Here is a 23,186-nt window from a genome sequence, read left to right as displayed (position 1 = left end):
GAAGGTTTCCTGTATCATTACCAATACATGAACCTCCTTCCTTTTGCTTATAGAAATAGTATAATAATAATAATAATAATAATAATAATAATAATAATAATAATAATAATAATAATAATAATGACCCTTTGCCATATAAAACTTTACAGTAATTTTACCAACCTTTATATCTCCTCCATCTTCCTGTAACTAGAAGGCAAATAGGAATACAAAATCCTTGCCATTGCCCTGCAAATCCATCATCAGACTACATGTTGCTCTTTGGGACTCCATATTACAGGCTGTCATAAAACAGCTTGTCAAAAAAATTTGCAGCACAATGCCCAGTTATGGAATGGTATCACGCCTTCCTATATCAGATAAACCCCCTCCGATTCACTCAATCCTTCCAATAGTTTGTAGACGACAGCACGCAACTCCAATATGATCCTATGATATTTTTAAATCAAATATCCATAGCAAAAAGTGCAACGTTTTGACCCATCACGACAGCAGGGGTTTTGTGAAGCAGCTTGTGTCTGCTGAGGGATTTGCAGGGCAACTGTGAAGGATTTTGAAGTTCCGGTAGTCCTTTAAGTGTATTATTGGAACGCCCTTGCACCAAAGGGAGAAATTGCAATAGTAAGACTATGTAAGGCGCCATGCACACGACTGTGGATTTCATCCATCCGTAAATACTGTTCGGAAATACGGATCCATAGTCATTTATAGTCCTCCGTAAATCTTCCACATATACGGAACGGTGTCCGTAAATACGGTCCGTAGTGCATCCGAAATGCATCTGTATTTACGGATCCACAAAAAGAAGAAAAAATACACGAATGATATGCAACATCTGAAAACCTGGCGTCACCTAGCAATGCTTCCGTAATTTCGGACGGCTACGTGTGCACCGCCGAAGCCGTCTGTCATTACGGAAGCGCCTGTAGACGACTATGGGGAGTCCATGCCGTAATTACGGACAAAAAAGGACATGTTCTATATTTTCTACGGCAGACACCCATCCGTAAAAATACAGAAAGGTGTCTGTAGCCCATAGAAATGAATGGGTCATTAATTACTGATGAAAAATACGGTCGTGTGAATGGGGCCTAATAACAGTTTTACTGTTCCCGAATATATCACAGTAAGTTTACAAAAGGTGAAGCTGCACTTTATACAAGTTACATGTGGCTATTTGAATGCATGCTATGGTGATTTACATTTACTGTGTAGTTATATTATCCTGATCCATAATCCATTATTAACCAGAAAAATTGTTGTTTAATCTCATGCATATAATAAAATAGAATTGCTCTGCTCTTATCTTGCATAAAGTAAATAGGACCTGACACAGGCTCCCCACGCAGGCTCATAAAACTCAGGCGTGTATTTCCTGTCTAAACAAAGGTATTACAGGATTCAATGTTTCACAGGAAAGCTTAGATCAGAAAGCTTTTTAAGTATATTTAGCTTACGGCTACAGATTTATGTGGTCTCTTCTCTGAGGAGCTATTCAAAACTTTCATGCGGCAAAGTAGACTCAGAGCTGGTGGCTTAACGCTCCATTGATCATTCTGAAGAAACCTAGAGGTGCTGCAAATCTCATGGCCACCTTCCAAAACACAATACTGCCCCAATCCAGTTCATTTCTTAAGTATTATGTGATCACTATTTCATCTCCTAATTCATCTCAAGAAAGTTCTGAAGGGGATCAAGGTTTAGATAATAGACTGCTAAGAGTACCACATTTCTAATTGCAGAACGATTTATTAAAGAGGCTCTGTCACCAGATTTTGCAACCCCTATCTGCTATTGCAGCAGATCGGCGCTGCAATGTAGATTACAGTAACGTTTTTATTTTTAAAAAACGAGCATTTTTGGCCAAGTTATGACCATTTTTGTATTTATGCAAATGAGGCTTGCAAAAGTCCAAGTGGGCGTGTTTAAAGTAAAAGTCCAACTGGGCGTGTATTGTGTTCGTTACATCGGGGCGTTTTTACTACTTTTACTAGCTGGGCATTCTGACGAGAAGTATCATCCACTTCTCTTCAGAACGCCCAGCTTCTGGCAGTGCAGACACACAGCGTGTTCTCGAGAGATCACGCTGTGACGTCACTCACTTCCTGCCCCAGGTCCTGCATCGTGTCGGCCACATCGGCACCAGAGTCTACAGTTGATTCTGCAGCAGCATCAGCGTTTGCAGGTAAGTAGCTACATCGACTTACCTGCAAACGCCGATGCTGCTGCAGAATCAACTGTAGCCTCTGGTGCCGATGTGTCCTCGCTCGTCCGACACGATGCAGGACCTGGGGCAGGAAGTGAGTGACGTCACAGCGTGATCTCTCGAGAACACGCTGTGTGTCTGCACTGCCAGAAGCTGGGCGTTCTGAAGAGAAGTGGATGATACTTCTCGTCAGAACGCCTAGCTAGTAAAAGTAGTAAAAACGCCCCGATGTACGCACATAATACACGCCCAGTTGGACTTTTACTTTAAACACACCCGCTTGGACTTTTGCAAGCCTCATTTGCATAAATACAAAAATGGTCATAACTTGGCCAAAAATGCTCGTTTTTAAAAAATAAAAACGTTACTGTAATCTACATTGCAGCGCCTATCTGCTGCAATAGCAGATAGGGGTTGCAAAATCTGGTGACAGAGCCTCTTTAAAGCTGCCAATAAAGAACAGTTCGGCCAATAAAACAAAGTACAGTTTTAGGCTAAAATGTCCGCACCACATCTGACAGCACTCTCGTTCCCTGCCTGCCAACCTTGGGTGAGTCTTGTCCATCTGCTTGACCGCCTCCTCCATATTGGGACTAATTTTCCTGATGTGACTCTCTGCCTGTGCTTTAAGTGCAACCTCTTCGATTAGCCTCACTGTTGTATCTTATTGGACTGCCTGCCAAGAAATCACACTGGGATATACTATACATAATTTTCTAGGCATCTAATACTGTGGTTTAGGCAAATGACCAGTCACCATTGTGCCCCCTCCCCCAACAAGGGGTAATTCGCTGTTTCACTACTACTGGTTCCATCCCCAAAGCTGTTGACCACTTCATTTGGCCATGTCTAGTGCACGAATAAATGTGTGTGACTTGTACACAAAGCTGTTGGCCCTCACCCGCCTCGAATGAGAATAGCTGAGTGATAAAATTCTTTACCTACCCACTTCTACATAGTTCCACTGTGCCTCCCCTTCTTCAATATAGAACCCCAGAATGAAAAAAAAAACAGTAAAACTGCTAAAGCCAAAGAAAAATGTAAAAAAAAAAATCAGCAAGTCTAAATCACAACCCTCCAACTCTAAATAGAAGCCCTTGAGGCATTCCTATAAAACTTGCATACACAAACTGTTAGTTTCCATTACCCAGAGCTGCATGTACCTGACCAAAAGAAAAGATGAGATAAGAAGTCCAAAATCATTAACTGAAACCAGACTGGGTGTCGTGGAGTACACCTTTGCCTCTTACAATAGGCAAAAGCGAAGGTTTAAGCTTCTGGGCCTCAATGCAAAAATTGTATCAGGGCCCCCCACCATGTGTGCCCTTGGACACCAGTACTCGGGTGCGGCTGCTATCTTTGCACCCCCTATGGCTAAAGCAGGATCCGCAATCTGAAATACAAACATCTGTCAAGGATGAACAACAATGCTGTAATATGAGATATGTGGACCTCCTTGAGGGTGCAGAGGGTCGCACTCCTGAGACATTCTTGGAGTAGTGACTCATCTCCACCTTCAGACACACTAAATTGTCCCCTACAATTGCAGTGGAGCAGATACATAGAATTTGTTTTACACTGAGTGCTACATGGGGTCTTATTTAATGTAATGTAATTAGATGATAATTGTTGATTCATTAAAATAGGATACATGTTCACGATAATGAAACCAGAGCTGAATTGAACATGACCATACCATATGTTATGTAGCGCATACATTCTATATAACATGCCCTTCTGACTTTACGTCCTATCTGTCTTAGCACAAACTGTTGAGTTACATCTTTTATAACACAATTCTTTCTAGGAAATAATCCAATTCTGAGATTTATGAAATGTATTTGGTGCTGGTTCCCACAGCTTGTTATGTGTGGAATGATATGTCTACAGCCAAGCTATTTGTATTTGGAAGTATCTGCCATCAAAACCATGTATAATTTCACAGCCATCAGAGCTATCTGTAGGGACTGTCTTACATATTCTACAGCTTTCCTATTTAATGGTATATTATTTTCAATTCTTCTTATATAAACATATATATATATATATATATATATATATATATATATACACACACAGCAATCTTATTAAGTGGAATGTACTTTTTTTTTTTTAAATGTAAGGGATTAGAAAAACATGGCAGCTTTCTTCCAGAAACTTTGCCACTCAAGTCAATGGATTATATGTGGTATTGAAGCTCAGTTCAATTCAAATGAATGGGACCAGGATGAAATACAACAGGCAACATATGTTTTAGTCTAAGGCTATGTTCATATTGTAATGACCAGCGGATGTATGGGCCCACTGGGCTACTCCGCCGGATTGGTGTAGGGCTACCTCTAGGGCATTGTCTAAGCAGCCTCCCCATTCTTTACTCTTTATCCCCTCTACAGGGATCTTATCTTCGCTATGGGGAGACAGCCAGGTCGCTACCTCTTGAGGTGGTCCCGACCGTGTAGTTGCTGGCCAAACAGGAGCTAGGCAGAGACAGACAGATGGTACCTTGGTGGTAGTAGACAGGAGATGATTTATTGGAAGCAGGCTGTTGCCGGATTACTGGAAATAGGCTGGTGCCGGACTACTGGAAGCTCGCTGGTGCCAGATTGTTGGAAGCACGCTGGTGCCAGATTGTTGGAAGCACGCTGGTGCCAGATTGTTGGAAGTACGCCGGTGCCGGACTGCAGGAAGCACCCAGAGGGCACAGCATACCGTCAGGTAACAGACTCAGGATACAGGATACTAATAGGTAACAGACTCAGGATACAGGATACCAACAGGTAAAGGACTGAGGATACAGGACATGGGACCTTCGCAGAGTTTGTTCAACTTTGCTCAGGCACTGGGGAAAGGGGCGGGTTCACTTATATATAAGAGGGTGTGCAGGGATAGGCTGGGGACATTTTTACTTGTGCGCGCTGGCCCCTCAGGAACTGGCACGAGCGCACTTACCTTATGGGCATAGTCCAGGAGAGGAGGCAGAGAACGGAGTGTGCTGGCATCCCTGGGAAGGGAGTTGCCGGCGTGGATGCACAGTCCTGCGGTCGTGACTGCCGTTAAGAGGGGATGCCGGCGGTAAGCGCCAGTGGGCATTACACATATTGCATTTGGACTTAATGTTTGGCACATATTGCAAAGAAATCTCCCGTGTATGCAACTGTATAACATACCTCCCAAATGTATGACAAAAGGAAACCCTTTTAGCATAGTTTCGTTTAAATGGGACCCTGAGGCAGGGGCGTAGCTAGGGGAGGCAGGCGGGACATGTGCCCCGCGTGCAACTAAGTGGGAGGGTGAGGGGGCGCCAGAGCCGCACCATCCATGACGGCGGCCTGCTGCATCTCTGAGGGGGCAGCGGCGCTGCTGAAACCAGCCGCCGCCACCCCGTCCTGCACTATAGGCGATGAATGGCCGGGTACTTTCCCTGCCTGGCCATTCAGCACCTTTCACCGACTCAAGTGGTGCGATTACGTCTTTGCGCTGCTTGCTAAGTTGAAAGGTGCTAATTGGCAGGGCAGAATGACTTGCCCTGTCAATCAGCGCATTTTAATGACCTCATTGCGCCTCTTGCGTCGTTCAACCCCAGCAGACCTGCTCAGAAGAGAGCAGGTCTGCATTGCCACCGGACGGCGCGGAAACGGGATTAAGGTGAGTATGTATGTGTATTTTTTGTTTTTTTATCCTAATAAAAATGTGAGTGACATTATGTACAGGGGGGGCTCTATCTACAGGGGTTGGCTCTATCTACAAAGGGGGCTACATACATGGGTGGGCTATATGTGAAGCACTATAGGGGGAGCTATATGTGAGGCTCTAGCTACAGGGGGGCTGTATACAGGGTTGGGCTATATGTGGAGCATTATAGGGGGAGCTATATGTGAGGCACTATATACAGGGGTGGGCTATATGTGGAGCACTATAAGGGTGCTATATGTGAGGCACTATATACAGGGGTGGGCTATATGTGGAGCAATATTTATAGGGGGAGATATATGCAGGGCACTATCTACAGGGGTGAGCTATATGTTGGACACTATATACAGGGGTGGGATATATCCACAGGGGGAGCTATTTACAGGGGTGGGTTATATATGGAGCACTATAAGGGGACCTATATGTGAGTCACTATATACAGGGGATATATATATGTGGAGCACTATTTATAGGGGAGATATATGTAAGACACTATCTACAGGGGGGCTATAAGTGGGGCACTATATCAGGGGAGCTATATGTGGGGCACTATATACAGGGCGTTCTATGGGGGCACTATCTACAGGGGGCACGGTGTGTGTGTGTGTGTGTGTGTGTGTGTGTGTGTGTGTGTGTGTGGGACACAGTGTATAGTGCTATTATAATTAGAGGTGCAGTGTCTGGCACCATGATAACTTTATCTTTGTTTATAGGTGCAGAAATGTTTGAAAAGTGAGAAGCTGAAGACATCTGAATTGCAAACTGCAGAAATGGGCTGTGGCCGGGAGAAGTCGTCAAAGAGGTCTGGACCGGATGGAGAATAGAGAAAAAGAACAACTAGAATCTGACATCACCTGTGAATCACTTAATGTAAATGTTTATTCTGCTTCTAATCAGCACTAAAGTCACTGTATGATCTGCACCAAGATGATGTGGGGTATGATATTTTTTTTTTGTGAAACAGTATCTCCCAGCATATCCGTACAATTGTTTGGGCCATGTTGGGAGCTGTATACAGTTTAGTGCAAAACTATACGGCAGGGGTTAGCACTAAATTGAGCTGTATTTGTGCTGGTGTGGTATTTATGTACTGGGCTTTGTTCTGGTGCTGTATATATGCACTGAGCTTTGTTCCAGTGCTGTATATATGTATTGAGCTTTGTTCTGGTGCCGTATATATATGTAATGAGCTTTGTTCTGGTGCTGTATATATGTAACGAGCTTTGTTCTGGTGCTGTATATATTAACTGAGCTTTGTTCTGGTGCTGTATATAGAATTATATTGCTTGTAAAATGTACAAATGGCTTTATGCTAGTTACATAAAAAAAAAAAATGGAAAAAAAAATGACACCTCATTGATTGGTGGAGAAAACAAACATGGCGAGGGAGAATGAGATGTCGGGAAAGAGGTTGGGGGGGGGCACCAAACTGAATCTTTGCCCCGGATGCTGGAGAACCTAGCTACGCCTCTGCCTAAAGATGCATTTGGCGCATATGATGAGAACATTCCTGACACATACACAGAAGGTAGAGAAAAAACACTATGTAGACAGATCATTACTACCCCACTTAAAGAGGCTCTGTCACCAGATTTTGCAACCCCTATCTGCTATTGCAGCAGATAGGCGCTGCAATGTAGATTACAGTAACGTTTTTATTTTTTAAAAACGAGCATTTTTGGCCAAGTTATGACCATTTTTGTAATTATGCAAATGAGGCTTGCAAAAGTCCAAGTGGGTGTGTTTAAAAGTAAAAGTCCAAGTGGGCGTGTATTAGGTGCGTACATCGGGGCGTTTTTAATACTTTTACTAGCTGGGCGCTCTGAAGAGAAGTAACATCCTCTTCTCTTCAGAACGCCCAGCTTCTGACAGTGCAGATCTGTGACGTCACTCACAGGTCCTGCATCGTGACGGCCACATCGGCACCAGAGGCTACAGTTGATTCTGCAGCAGCTTCAGCGTTTGCAGGTAAGTCAGAATTTTTGCATTTTTTTATCTATGCAGGAGACTTGGAGCTCTGTATCAGAAGAATGAAGCTCTAACCTTCTATAAAGGTATAGTGTAAAATAAACTAGCACAGAATTTTGGCAGACCTATCAACAGGTTTATGCTGCCTGATCTGCATGCAGCATGTGATAGAGGAAGAGGACACTGAGCACATTTATATATACTGTATGCGGATTTTTATTTTCGAACTATTGATCTAAGTGGTGCTGAGCTGCAATACTAGACGCAGTTCATGGACAACAGTGGCGCTGTAACTGTAAGAAGTCAACCGTGTTTGTTGTTTTTCTCATACAACCACTTTAAATCTTGCCACAATTCATTGGAGAACTCTGGCCAACTGTATTTATGGAAGCACTAAGAGTATGTGCACACGCAAAATAAAAAACATCTGAAAATACTTCGCTGTTTTCAAGGGAAAACAGCTCCTGATTTTCAGATGTTTTTTAAGCCACTCGCGATTTTCACTGCGTTTTTTACGGACGTTTTTGGAGCTGATTTTCTATAGAGTCAATAAAAAACTGCTCCAAAGACGTCCCAAGAACTGACATGCACTTCTTTTTCGCGGGCGTCTTTTTACGTTCCGTTTTTTTAAAACGAGACATTAAAAAAACGCCCCGTCGGAACAGAACGCCGTATTTCCCATTGAAATCAATAGGCAGATGTTTGTAGATGTTCTGCTTCCGTTTTTGCAGGCGTTTGTCGAGGTGTAAACGCCCCGAAATACGCCTGAAGACACTACGTGTGCACATACCCTAACTAGCACTCTTTGAGGGGGCTTCCACTATTCATGGAGATACTACAGCTAGCAGTACTAATGGGGACACAATGACTGGCACTACGGGACCACAATAGCTGTTAGAAAGTATTTGAGATCAAGGCTTATGTATTTTTATATATATATATATATATATATATATATATATATATATACACACACACATATGTATTTATGTATTATGTGAGTGAGTGTGTGTGTGTGTGTGTGTGTGTGTGCGTGTGTGCGTGTGCGCGTGTGCGTGTGTGTGTGTGTGTGTGTGTGTGTGTGTGTAGCATGCTATAATTTCCCTGTAGATGTTTTTTAAAAAGTTAGGAATTATCACATACTTTTGAAGGCAGATGAATTCTTCCTCTTAGGACTTATTCACACGAACGTGTTATACGTCCGTGCTACGCGCGTGATTTTCACGTGCGTCCCACAGACCTATGTAAGTGAATGGGGCCGTTCAGACTGTCAGTGAATTTCACGCAGCGTATGCGCGCTGCATAAAACTCACGACATGTCCTATACTTGCCCGTGTTTCGCGCAGCACGCACCCATTGAAGTCGATGGGTGCGTGCAAATCGCGCTCGGCACACTGAAACACTTCCGGGTGCCGCGCGTGATTCGCGCAACAGTAGTAAAAAGAATGAATGAAAACAGAAAAGCACCAGGTGCTTTGCTGTTTGTAAACATAAAAACAGAGTGTCATAATGATGCCGGCTGCGCGAAAATCACACAGCTACACACCATTTGCTGATGCCACACGGACCTTTTGCGCACGCAAAACACAGCGTTTTTTCGCGGGCAAAATGGACACGTCCGTGTGAATAAGGCCTCATAGATATTTTTTGCAGTTTGCAGAAAATGAATGCAGCTTCTATTGATTTATAAAAGGGCTACATACTAGAGGTGGCCACAAACCACCAACTTTTTGACTAATGTGCAGGGGGCAATAGAGCATCAAAGCTCCATAGACAAGTGAAGCTCCTAACCCTGTATAAGCATATCAGGAAAAAAATTTAAAAAAAACTTGCAATAAAATTGGGCTACATTCATGATAATATAAATATTAAGTCCAAATAAATTAAAATTACATAACTTCAAACATTCCTGAATGCAAATTAAGTTACCAAGCTCCAGTAGGACACAACATTTTACTTGATATAAATTCTTAACTTTCTGCCAATCCCAGACATAGGGAATGTGAGATTATTGGGAAAAAAAACACATGGAATGTTTATTCTGTATTAGTTCAGGAATCTTATCATAGTAAGTAGTAAGTATATAAGTATAGTTTTATCAGTTTATATCAGGTTCAAATTGTACTTTGTGCTACTTGTGGAGAGAAAGAGCAATAGATGAGATCAGACATAGACACATTAAGGAATACTGACCTCAAGAATAATTTCCTCTTCTATAAGAAGGACAGTATGATCCTTAGACGCTTCTAAGTTTCTTCTCTGCAATTGTCTCATACCAGTATATTAATGAAAAGGAACTGAAATTACGTGCACTGAGTGGTATCAATCGTCAACATTACAGTGGCAAACATAATTTAAAACACACTGAAAAAGCAAGAAACCTACTTTAGGGTCCTGTCATGGTCTCTTGAAATGTGAACCCTCAGTTATCCCTCTTGGAAACATGGAATATTTTAGACCAAGAGTCTAAGGCCCCATGCACACGACCGTGCCCGCAATCACGGCCCGCGATTGCGGGCACGGCCGGCCGCTGACTGACAGCCGCATTTTCGGGCGAAAGAACGGACATGTTCCATAATTCCCGGAACATTTCCACGGCACTGACACCCTTCCGTAGTGCTACGGAAAGGTGTCAGTGTTCAATGAAAGTGAATGGCTCCGTTTTTGCGGACCGCAATTGCGGTCCGCAAAAACGGAGGTTTTTTGCTGTCGTGTGCATGGGGCCTAAGACATTCTTCGTCCACCCGGAAATTGAATATCAAACCTCTTCCCATTTTGGATTTTATTCTACTTGGGAAAACAGACTGGATTGTTGGTTTAGAAATATTTATGGGACACTATATAAACAGCGTGCAAGATTTCAAGGAATTCCAAAATTGTGAAGAAAATTAGTTTAGAGATGCAAATACTTAAAGAGGCTCTGTCACCAGATTTTGCAACCCCTATCTCCTATTGCAGCAGATCGGCGCTGCAATGTAGATAAGGGTAACATGTTTTTTTTTTCAAAAACGAGCATTTTTGGCCAAGTTATGACCATTTTTATATTTATGCAAATGAGGCTTTCTTAAGTACAACTGGGCGTGTTTAAAGTTATGTACAAGTGGGCGTGTATTGTGTGTACATCTGGGCGTTTTTACTTCTTTTACTAGCTGGGCGTTGTGAATAGAAGTGTATGATGCTGACGAATCAGCATCATCCACTTCTCTTCGTTAACACCCAGCTTCTGGCAGTGCACAGACACACAGCGTGTTCTCGAGAGATCACGCTGTGATGTCACTTCCTGCCCCAGGTCCTGCATCGTGTCAGACGAGCGAGGACACATCGGCACCAGGCGACAGAGGCTACATCGACTTACCTGCAAACTCCGATGCTGCTGCAGAATCAACTGTAGCCTCTGTCGCCTGGTGCCGATGTGCTGCAATAGGAGATAGGGGTTGCAAAATCTGGTGACAGAGCCTCTTTAAAGGGTTGTCTCAGTACAAACATTGATGGCATATCATTAGGACATGCCATCAGCGATCAATTGGTGGGGATATGACTTCTGAGACCCCCACTAAACGCTAGAATGAAGTGGCAGCGATGCTAGAAATATGCTGTGCCCTTTTGTCCCCTGTTGGCTCCATTTGGCTTTTTCCAGAGAGTGCACTGTCATCTAAGGACTATAATGGGCCGACCATGAGGCCTCTAGAAAAAGCTGAGTAGAGCCGTCAGGAGAAGTGGTACTCCGCTTCACCTAGTGCCTTTTAAACTTCGTTCTCGTGATCATCTACTTTAATTATTATAGTGCCATTCCAAAAAATCTTTTCACATACTTAAAGTATATTATTTTGCATAGCGTATATAATACATATATAAAATAATGATAGTGGCATCTCTGTTAAGTTTGTTGAGTCCATTGATGTTGCTGATTGGATGATATAAATTTATGCGCACCATTCAAAATTAGTGCCTTACATATAGTGAAAGGATACCGTCTTTTCCCAGAATTCATCTTTTGGGGATGGAGTGATAAGTTGGTATTCATTATTTCTTCTACTACTTCATCCAGGAGAGGATCATCCTGTAGCAATAAATACAGAATTATAAGCCAAATCTAATAATATCAGTGTTTCTCAGTCATTATAGACATGTCCACATACCATAGTCAAACCTTGCAGGAGGTCAGTTCCAGCTGGACTCTGCTCATCATTTTTGTTTCTAGAAAGAAACAGAACAATGGTAACTTTACAAAAAAATAAACAAAAAGAATGGGGACAGATGTTTGGGAACCGAGGTTTGCTGAGAAAAAAAGGCAAATATTTGCAACAACAAAATGAATACAGCCTGAATTATTTGGCTGCATTGGGTGGTATATCAGCAATCCGTAGTAATAAGATTTAAATAATATTTAATATGTACAATATTTAATAAATCGATATCCCGGTTGTACATTGAAATTCAATAGAAACCTATGAGAGAGACATTAATCCAATTAATTTCAATGGAGAATGACTGTATGTATATATATATATATATATATATAGATATAGATATATAAATATATATATATATTTATATATATATATATATATATATATATATATATATATATATATATACACACACACACACACACACACACACACACACACATGTACACTATGGGAGCATTTTTTTATGTGTATTGAATGCTGCCATTAGTTATGTGTACAGTATTATAGCATCATCTATGTACACAGTATAGGTAACATCAAAAAGGTTCTCTGTTTTTTTTCAAATTGACGACCTATCCTTAGGATAAGAAATCAATATCAGATCGGTGGGGTTATGACTCTCGGCACTCTTGCCAATCAGCTGCTTGCAGCGTATGTTCGCCGAATCCTCCTTATTGTTTACATGGTTTCCTTCTCGTTTGTACTTTGCACGCGCCGCCATTACATTTGTAGCGACTGTGCAAGGTATTGCACCCCTGTCCCATCCTCAATGAAGAGTACAAGCGCCTTCAAACAGCTGATTGGCGCGGGTACCAGACTCCCACCGATCTAATATTGATGGCCTTTCCTAAGGATAGGTCATTAATTTTAAAGGCCTGGATAACCCCTTTAATTATTCACTTTTTCACTCTTAACAGCCAGGCCTATTTGGTCCTTAATGATCAGGCATTCTTTTTCGTTTTTCATCGTCGCATTCCAAGAGCCATAACTTTTTTATTTTTCCGTCTAGATATTGGGGCTTGTTTTTTTGCAGAACGAGTTGAATTTTTCAATGGATTTTTTTAATTGCATTTTGGGTTCAGATAATACATTGATTAACTTTTATTAAGTGTTTTTGGGAGGGAATTTAAAAAAACCACGCTATTCCAGCAATGTTTTTTGTGTTATATATTACACCGTTCACTATAAATAACGTTATCTTAATTATATGGGTCGTACGATTACGGCGATACCAAATATATAAAAAAAATTACTACTTTTGCACAATAAAAACACTTTTAAACGAAAAATTTTTGTTTTTGCATAGCTGTATTCCAAGAGCCATAACTTTTATAGTTTTCAGTCGATGTATAAGGACATGTTTTTTGCGAGATGAAATGTAGTTTTTATAAGTAGCATTTTGTGGTACATGTGACTTATTGATTCACTGTATTTTAACGATATATATTGTGCTCCCACAAATATGAACATTTGAAAATTCACTGAAGTGATAAATGAGTAAAATGTATAATTTTTATTTCATAGCTATCTAAAAACAGGGGTACAATCACCACTGTGAAAAGCCCAACCGTGTATTTAAAAACGTATTAAACACAATACTCCCAGTCCTAGTTCGTTTGCGAACCCTTTGTGACTGGGTATGTAAACAGAGATATCAAAATATGGAATCAGCGTATAACATTGGTAAAGCAGTGGTTTGGACCCTCGTTCACACAGGAGCCTGCGTTAACCGCACCAGATTCTCCCAATGTACAGATGCACAACAATGCCACTGCCCCCTACGCAAAATTCCCTCACTTCACCCGACCCTACGCGTTTCTATACTTATCATCAGGGGTCTGTCAGTCTGGCCAGGATGCCAGCGATATATCTTCAGCAGCAGGTATTCTACTGCACAACACGGAAGCATGCACGCATAGATGTCAGCGGCATGCTTCACTCTGGGACTCTGAGTCACTATGAACTGAATACGCCGCCCCCTGGCTCCGGCAGCATACATCAAACAGCCAATCACACTGGCCCAGCACATCCATGATGCTCAACCATGTGACTCCCGGCTGTCAGCTGACATACCCGGAAGTAACAATGTAAACAACACAGAGCATGATGACTCAATGGGAGGCTGTAGAAGTATCTGTGAGCTTTTAGGTATCCTGCGGGATGCAAAGAGCAGGTCTTTGATCAGTGCTAGCGAATTCAACTTTCTATTTCCTCAATTTCCTATTATGGCATGCTTTTATAGCCTGCCAAAAATCCACAAGGGCTATCCTCCCCTACGTGGTAGACCCATTGTATCAGGTATTAATAATCTAACGCAGAATGTGAGTACATATATAGACCAGGTGCTGCGTCCGTTTGTGCTAGGTCTCACATCATATGTACGTGATACCATGGATCTTTTAAAACAAATTGAGGGTATCACTTTGGAACAAAATACATTTCTGGCGAGTTTGGATGTGGAGGCTTTGTATTCCTCCATTCCACATAGACTTGGCTGTGAAGCAGTGGAATACTTTCTAAAATCTAGGGGCACTCAATATGTGGCTCATAACCAGCTTGTTTTGCAATTATTACACTTTGTGTTAGAAAGGAATGTTTTTATCTTTGAAGACCGTATTTTTCATCAGCAACATGGTACAGCAATGGGGAGTCCCACTGCTCCCACGTATGCAAACTTGTTTCTTGGTTGGTGGGAAGAGACAGTGGTCTTTGGGGATAAATTTGTCAAGTGGACTTCATCAATAGGTATCTGGATTAGATATATTGATGACGTGTTGTTGCTCTGGAATTCCACAGTGGAGGAATTCACTGAAGTGAGGGAATTTTGCGTAGGGGGCAGTGGCATTGTTGTGCATCTGTACATTGGGAGAATCTGGTGCGGTTAACGCAGGCTCCTGTGTGAACGAGGGTCCAAACCACTGCTTTACCAATGTTATACGCTGATTCCATATTTTGATATCTCTGTTTACATACCCAGTCACAAAGGGTTCGCAAACGAACTAGGACTGGGAGAATTGTGTTTAATACGTTTTTAAATACACGGTTCGGCTTTTCACAGTGGTGATTGTACCCCTGTTTTAAGATAGCTATGAAATAAAAATTATACATTTTACATGTGACTTATTGATTAACTTTTATTATATTTTTTTACAGGGGAACTGAAAAAAAGACATTCCGCAGTAGTTTTTCATGTATTTTTTGTACGGCGTTCACCATAAAAAATTTAATACTTTTACACAAAAAAGGAAATTTTGGGGAAAAAATGGTCTAATTTTATTTTCATTTTTTTTTTCATTAACTTTATTTACCTGTATTTGATTATTTTTTTTAGTCCTACTAGGGGACTTTGCAATGCAATCTTCTAATCATTACCATAATGCTTCACTGCTAACGACCTAATAGGCATACAGTGATGGCAGGCCTGGGGACCTGTTAGACGCATTCGTGTGCCGCCGATGGGTGACAGAGGGGGGCCCCCTCTGTCAAACCACTTTAATGCTGTCGTTGATATAGACTGCTGCATTTAAGGGGTTAAACGCTCGGGAATCTAAGTTTCTCCGAACTCAGTTGTTGCAGAGGGAGTCCGACTGTCAGTCACATCCGGGCTCCCACGGTGACCACACAGGCATGGCCCGACATTACATGACGTGAAAATGAGGTCAATTACTTAATTTATCAAGTGCATGTGCATCTATTTCTATGTGTGCATAACCATACCTAAGAAACCACCCCCCCCCCATGCCAAAATCCTGAGTAAGCCCCTAGTGATTTGACATCAGTAAATGAGTAATGGCAAGGACACTTGTTCAAGAAGTGGGTATGGATGGCGGCGGATGCCAGAAGGACACTGGGTACTACTTTTAATTGCATCAAACAGTCATCTGTTGTGTACATGCAGCGGCGGATCATCATCAGGGCGGTTCGGCGGCAACCCGGGGCCCAAGGCTCCCAGGGGGCCCATGGCCGCCCGAACCGCACATGAACGCATTGGTACCCTCATGCCTGGTCTGTGGCATTGCTAGCAACGGAGGGGGCCCCGGTGCTAGCGACAGCCACATTCACTTGTATCTGCGTCCTCAGGACACAGATACAAGTGAATACTATAGGCCACGTTAGGCTCCCTGCGCAGGCCGGTGTGATGATGTCACTGCATCAAGCTGGTCTGCGCATGTGTCCCACCCGGAGGATATGTAGCGCTCCGCCCGTCGCGGGAACGGGCAAGGTAAGTAAAATATTTTTTTGTTTATTTATTTTTTTCTGGGGAGGGGGAGCGCTGTGTGTCACTATATACAAGAAGGGGGGGAGCTCTGTGTAGAACTATATGCAAGGGGGGGAAGCACTATGTATCAGGGGGGAATCGCTGCATTGCACTATATACAAGGGGGAGCGCTGCGTAGCACTATATACAAGGAAGGGGAGCGCTTCGTAGAACTATATACAAGAAGGGGGGGCGCTGGCTAGCCCTATATATGAGGGGAGAAAAGCTATGTAGAACTATATACAAGAAGGGCGGGATGCGCTGTGTAGCACTATATACAAGAAGGGGGAGCTCTGTGTGGCACTATGTACAAGGGGGTAGCGCTGTGTGACGTTATATACAAGGTGGGGGAAGAGCTGTGTAGCACTATATACAAGGGGTGGTAGCGCTGTGTGTCACTATATACAAGGGGGAGCGCTGTGTGCCACTATATACAAGGGGGAGCGCTGTGTGACACTATATACAAGGGGGGAATCGCTTTGTGACACTATATACAAGGGGGAGCCACTGTGTAACACTATAGGGGGTCTGTGTGTGATGCTATCTACAGGGGGTCTGTGTGGCGCTATCTATAGGGGGGCTGTGTGTGATGCTATCTACTGGGGGGCTGTGTGTGGCGCTGTCTACAGGGGGATGTGTGTAACGCTATCTACAGGGGGCTGTGTGTGACGCTATCTACAGGGGGCTGTATGTGATGCTATCTATAGGGGCTGTGTGTGGTGCTATCTATAGGGGCATTGTGGGGCGCTATCTACAGGGGGCTGTGTGTGGCGCTATCTACAGGGGGCTGTGTGTGGGGCTATCTACAGTGGGCTGTGTGTGGCGCTATTTACAGGGGGCTGTGTGTGACGCTATCTACAGGGGGCTGTGTGTAGCGCTATCTACAGGGGGCTGTGTGTGAAGCTATCTACAGGGGGCTGTGTGTGGCGCTATCTACAGGAGGCTGAGTGTGGCGCTATCTACAGGGGGCTGTGTGTGGAACTTTCTAAAGGGGGTGTGTGGCACTATCTACAGGGGGGTGAGTGATGCTATCAACAAGGGCTGAGTGTGGCGCCATTTACAGGGGGGCTGTGTGGCGCTATCTATAGGGGGGCTATGTGTGATGCTATCTACATTGGGTGTGTGGCACTATCTACAAGGAAAGTGTGCGTGTTGCGCTGTCTACAGGGGTTGTGTGTGGTGGTATCTATAGGGGGCTGTATGTGGCACCATCTACAGGGGGCTGTGTGTGTGGTGCTATCTACAGGGGGCACTGTGTATGTGGTGCTTTACTTTACAGTGTTTAACACAATTATATTATAACTTTATCTTCGTTAATAGGTGTGGAAATGTTGGAAAAGTGAGGAGCCAAAGACATCTGAGCGGCAAATTCTGCAGAAATGAGTCATGGCCGGGAGAAGTCGTCATGAAGTCTTAACTGGATGGAGAAGAAAAGAGGGAAAAAAAAACTACTAGAATCTGAGACGTCATCAAATGTGAGTCACTAGATTTATAGAGAATCTGTCACCTCTCCTCTTACAGAGACAGTCCCTGCAAGTTACTGTCCCGGGACTTGTCCGGCAACTGCTACATTCAATTGTATCTACTTCCTCAGGACACAGATACAATTGAATACTATGGCAGAGCAGGAAACTTTCTGCTTCCTGCTCTGCCATTCACTCCTCCTGGAGAGAAATCCCCAGCCAAAGCGTTGCCGATGCCCTGGCCGGGGATTCCACCGAAGGAGGTGCCACTGACGTCACTGACCTCATATGGATAGTGAAGTCAGGGCTCTCTCTAAGAGGGGAATTCCCAGCCAGGGCGTCAGCAACGCTTTGGCCGGGGATTCTGGTGCTCCAGGAGTAGCCCATGACTTCACTGTCCATATAAGGGCAGTGACGTTAGGGGCACTTCCTGCAGCGGAATCACCGGCAAGAGTATTGCCGATGCCTGGCTGGTGATCCCGCTCATAGAGGGAGCCACTGACGATATCACTGTCCATATATGGACAATGAAGTCAGGGACTCCTCATGGAGAGCCGGAATTCCCGGACAAAGCATTGCCGACCCCTGGCCCAGGGATTCCGCTCATAGAGGGAGCCACAATGGCTCTATCTAGGGGGTGAGTATTTCGCACCATCTACAGGGGGAGTATGTGGCACTATTTACAGGGGGAGTATGTGGCACTACCTACAAGGAGGTGTGTGGAACTATCTACAGGGGGCTGTGTGTGTTGTCATCTATAGGGGGGCTGTGTGGCATCATCTACAGTGAGCTGTGTGACATCATCTACAGGGGGGCTGTGTGGCATCATCTACATGGGGGCTGTGTGGCATCATCTACAGGGGGTCTGTGTGGCATCCTCTACAGGAATCTGTGGCAACTACAGGGGGGCCTCGTGGCACTATCTACAGAGGGCATTGTGGTATTATCTACAGGGAGCAGTGCGTGGCGTCATCTCCAGGGAGCAGTATGTGGCATCATTATCTAGAGGGAGCAGTATGCGGCAATATGTACTGGGAGCAGTGTGGAGCACCATCTACAAAGGGCCCAGGTGTGGCACTATCTACACTGGTTTTTACGCTACCAGTAGTGGTTAGCACATATTGCCTAGCCCTAGTGATAAAGTGAGACATCACCTGCCTGTAAACAACCAGAGACATACCGGCCACCATAGTAGTTCTCAGCCAAACAGAAATTTTGTTTGTTTTTTTGTATGCTGAAATTCTGGAAAGCCATGCCCCATAGCCACACCCACCAGATAAACCACGCCCCCATAAGACACACCCACCGAAGGCGCCACACCCGAAGTGTCCCTCGAAAACACAATTCAAATGTTGGCAACTATGGAATCGTAACATCCAGTAATTTAATGTTAATGCTTGCACAAAAGGTAGTGTTAACAATAGTTACGGCGTGGCAGGGCGGTGGCGGAGAAAGGGGGCCCAAGTTTGGGTAACAGCCCTGGGCCTATGGTCTACTTGTGTACATGCCATAGCACAGTGATGTCACCTGTACCTCTTTTTAGTTAACAACAGATTCCAGATGCAGCAAAGTGGGGAACAAGTGTGTCCTTATACTAATAATGAGTTTAACCCTCACTGCAATAATGAAAAGCCATGTTAGTTTAAATAAATGTAAAAGTAGCTGCTGTTCAAGAATTACATCTAAGTTCTATATGCAACACTTTTACTACAGTCCTTAAATGTGAGAGCAATAATAAAAATAAGACTTCCAGAGACAGATATATAGCTAATTTTCAACATGCTACACAGTAAAGTTAAGAGTTTCGTCTATTCCAGAAGGAAGACATAAAATCTCATTAACCACTTTTTGAACCCCTTTCTTTCATCACACGGGTCTATGTATTTATTTTTGGTAGTTTTATACATCTGATAAAACACATTGAAACACCATTTGACATAAATGAATGACTTCATAATAGCAAGCTGAAAAAATGTGGCATGTGAACGCCAACAAGATTTATAACCTGAGCCCTTGTTTAAATTAATGAGCATCCTTCTGGTATTTTATTAAATGTGTTGAGCGGAGCCTAATGGGTCTTGGCAGGATGCCAGAGCTTAACTGACTCCAGCATGTAAATTCTTGTAAGCCAGGCCTATCTCCTTATCTGATTTCCGCTGCATAGAATATAAAGTGGATTATATAAAACTATTTTAGCTACAAACATGACAATGTCAACCATTCCATAGCCTTACAATGTAGGCTTTATTTCACTGACTGATTGTAGCGTCACTGGCAACGGGCCTGTCGGGTTTACTCACCTCAGTGAGCGCTGGTCCTCATCTCCTTCCAAGGAGACGCCAGCGCTCACTTTTGCTCTGGTCTGCTGTGTCCCCTAGGGTGCGCGCGCACGCTCGTGCCCGCTCTCAAAGGGCCAGCACGCGCACCTGTAAAACAATCATCATCATCAACCACATGATTTCCTGGTCTATAAGAAGGCCTCATCCCTTCTGATCCTTGCCTGAGCGTTGTTAGTTATCTTAAGACTGTCTTGCAAATGGTCCCTTAGTGTTTCCCGTTCCAGTCGTTACCCGTACCCTGTTACCTGTTCCTGTATCCCGTGCTGTTCTTGTTCCTGTGCCTACTAGTGTCAGAGTCATGTCTAGTGCACCTGCTGTCGTTGCCACGTCCAGTGCCTTCTGCCACGTCCAGTGTCTTCTGCCACGTCCAGTGTCTTCTGCCACATCAGATACTGCCCGCCACATCTGGTGCACCGGTGTACCTGCTGCACCGACCTCCATCCGTGCTGAAGCCACAGCCACTGTCTGGACTAGTTCAGATACCCAAGTGTTACTAACTACTATAGACTTTCGTATAGACTGTGACCTGGTCAGCTGCCGCTCCGCTACGGCGGAGCGGCATACTGGGTCCACATACCCTGTGACCATGACACTGATGAAGTCAGTTACTACTTATCTATTTATCTATCATTCAACCTGCATCTATCGGTGAACTTTATTCTCATTTATTGCTCTTTTTTTACTTCCATGTAGCAAACAACACTCAATGACATATGGATTGTATTGTGAATAATCTGATCCATAAAGAAAGGCTACAGGGTGCCTTTATCACGATGCGGGGTGTGGACCCACTGGGCTGTACCGCGTAGCGGGATGGCAGCTGGCGAAACAGGTAAGTACAAAGGTCAATAGTTCAGCGAGGATACCTGAGGCAATCGTAGACAGTAGCGAGGCAGGCAGGTCCTAGACCAGGCGGCAGGAAGACGTCAGGTGAGGCGTAGCAAATCATGCATAGACCGTAGCACAGCATGGCAACAGTACAGCACGGCACTAGAACTGGGTAGCACGGAAACAGTATACGGGATACAGGAACAAGGTGCACTGGGAAACTGGAAGATACTGGGAGACCATTAGCACGACAAACTATGGGTAACGAACAACGCTCTGGCAAAGAGAAAGAGGGCAGAGCCCTTTTTATAGCCCAGGGCATCCTGGGCTAGATTTCAGACTTCCTGCAAAATGCGCGCACTGGCCCTTTAAGACTGTGCACGCGCGGGCGTGCCCTCCGGATACAGTCTCGAAGTCCGGAAGTGAGTGCCGGCGCATCACAGGAGGACGACGCTGCACAGAGGTAAGATGTCCATGGCCACGGCCGTCGAGGTTTAAGGCAGAACGACAGACCGTGGCCATAGACGTTACAGCCTTCAGGTAGATGATAACAGTTGTCATGTGATGCAATTTATAAAACTATACAACATAGAAAATATACAAGATATATGATTAATTACTACGTAAGGTATAGACCTTGCGGGGAATAGGGCTGGGTATGTATATATAGAATACACATGACTGCCCACAACAGTTTTAGAATTGTGTTTTTATGCTTGTACATATATACTTTGTGTATATTACAGTTTAATAAAGGATATGCTAAAAAAAAAATATTTGTGGTGTTCCTATTTTGATGCCCTCTTATACTTTTTTGATGCTTGCAATTATGGGCATTACATAGAGAAACCTTTTGATTCCCATATGAGTACATATATTTTTCAAGTGATGGTCATTCACTTTATTTTCAATAAAAGATTTGCCGATGATCACAGATATGAAGGTTATCACTCCGACCGCTATTCATTGGTTGGATGTGTTTCATATTTATGGCCAGTCATGACTATTCATCTGATCTGAATTAGTTGCGAAAATGTTGACGTATCTGATATCTTTGTATCGCTAAGATTAGAGACTTCATAAATGTTTCTAACTGTGGGTGTAAACCTAAGCAAATTTATGTTTCTAGCGTTCAGGAAAATTGTATGATTTCTCTATGTGAATCTGCTGCTTAATATTTTATTCCAGTAGATATCACCTGTTGAGGCATCTCGACACGCCATATGGCTTACTATGATGAGAAAACCCCTTTAAATGCTTATAGTGCACTGTAAATACATATAACCAACCTGAGATTAGGGAAAAGCTTTATGATGAGTGGTGCGGCCGTCTGTGACTTCTGTCCTGTAAAGGAAGACAGTAAAATAACAGGTTATATATTAAAAAGCATGTTCACTACTATTAATCTGGTTCCAATCAACCTGTCTTCTACTCTTTTATAGGTCACTTGTTCTCATGCTGTTTCATGTTGGAATTCTCAGACTAATTCCTGAAGACCAACTCATGCAAGGGTCATAGTTTTCTAAACTTATGTGTCAAAAATAAAAATCAAAGAGTCGATTTTCTCCCTGCCTGGAGACTCAGGATCATAAAACAACATTAGACAGTGTCTAAGACTTGTCACGGAAGGTAATGAACCCCTACTCCAGACATGTGCCGCATATCTGTCAGATCAATTCTTCATCAGTAGACTGCAAGTAAAATAATACAGCATTTGTGTAGAAAATAGTTGTGAATTTTATGAATCTCTGTAGCGTTTATAACTGAATACCCAAATACCCAGGTAGATTATATACCTAAATAATAGGCTAAATGTCATATTTAGTATCTATCCTGTAGTTTTCAATACCATGCGTGGATCTTATATGGAGGGGTACAAGAGTAAGTTCAAATGCAGCAGATTTTTACGATGTGGTTTTTGCACCAAATCTGTTGCAAAATTCCACAGCAAATCCGTAGCATAATAGGTATGATGCAGCTTGTAAAAATTGCAGCATGCCCTAAAATCCTAGCAGATTTTTCCTGCCAAATGCGAATGGGTTGTACTGCACTGTATTGTATTTTGCTGTGTTTCCATGCAGAAACTGCACCAAGGTCTGCTACAGATTTTACCACATCCTAAAGATAATACTTATTCTTCTTATTTTGTATCTTGTTCCAGTTTTGCAAAAAAAAAAACAAAAAAAACTGGTCCAAAATGGGCATATGGGACACAGCAGTCCCATCAACAAAGGGTGATCT

At 43.3% G+C, this 23,186-nt stretch overlaps 1 protein-coding gene across 1 annotated transcript in view; it reads right to left on the bottom strand.

Moving 5' to 3' along the window:
• The window catches only part of LOC142735767 (uncharacterized), a 62,741-nt gene that overhangs the window by 26,897 nt on the left and 12,658 nt on the right, over positions 1–23,186 (bottom strand). Inside the window, exons 5-8 of the mRNA XM_075849608.1 lie at positions 22,235–22,289; positions 12,004–12,061; positions 11,836–11,924; positions 10,058–10,133 (exon numbers count right to left, since the gene is read on the bottom strand). Of these exons, the coding sequence (XP_075705723.1) occupies positions 10,058–10,133; positions 11,836–11,924; positions 12,004–12,061; positions 22,235–22,289 (278 nt within the window). The remainder of the gene's footprint in view (positions 1–10,057; positions 10,134–11,835; positions 11,925–12,003; positions 12,062–22,234; positions 22,290–23,186) is intronic.

This window comes from Rhinoderma darwinii, chromosome 1 (genome assembly GCF_050947455.1).
Source record: "Rhinoderma darwinii isolate aRhiDar2 chromosome 1, aRhiDar2.hap1, whole genome shotgun sequence".
Classification (NCBI taxonomy): domain Eukaryota; kingdom Metazoa; phylum Chordata; class Amphibia; order Anura; family Rhinodermatidae; genus Rhinoderma; species Rhinoderma darwinii.
The sequence above is the reverse complement of the archived record's forward strand: the minus strand, read 5'-3'. Positions and strand labels throughout refer to the sequence as shown.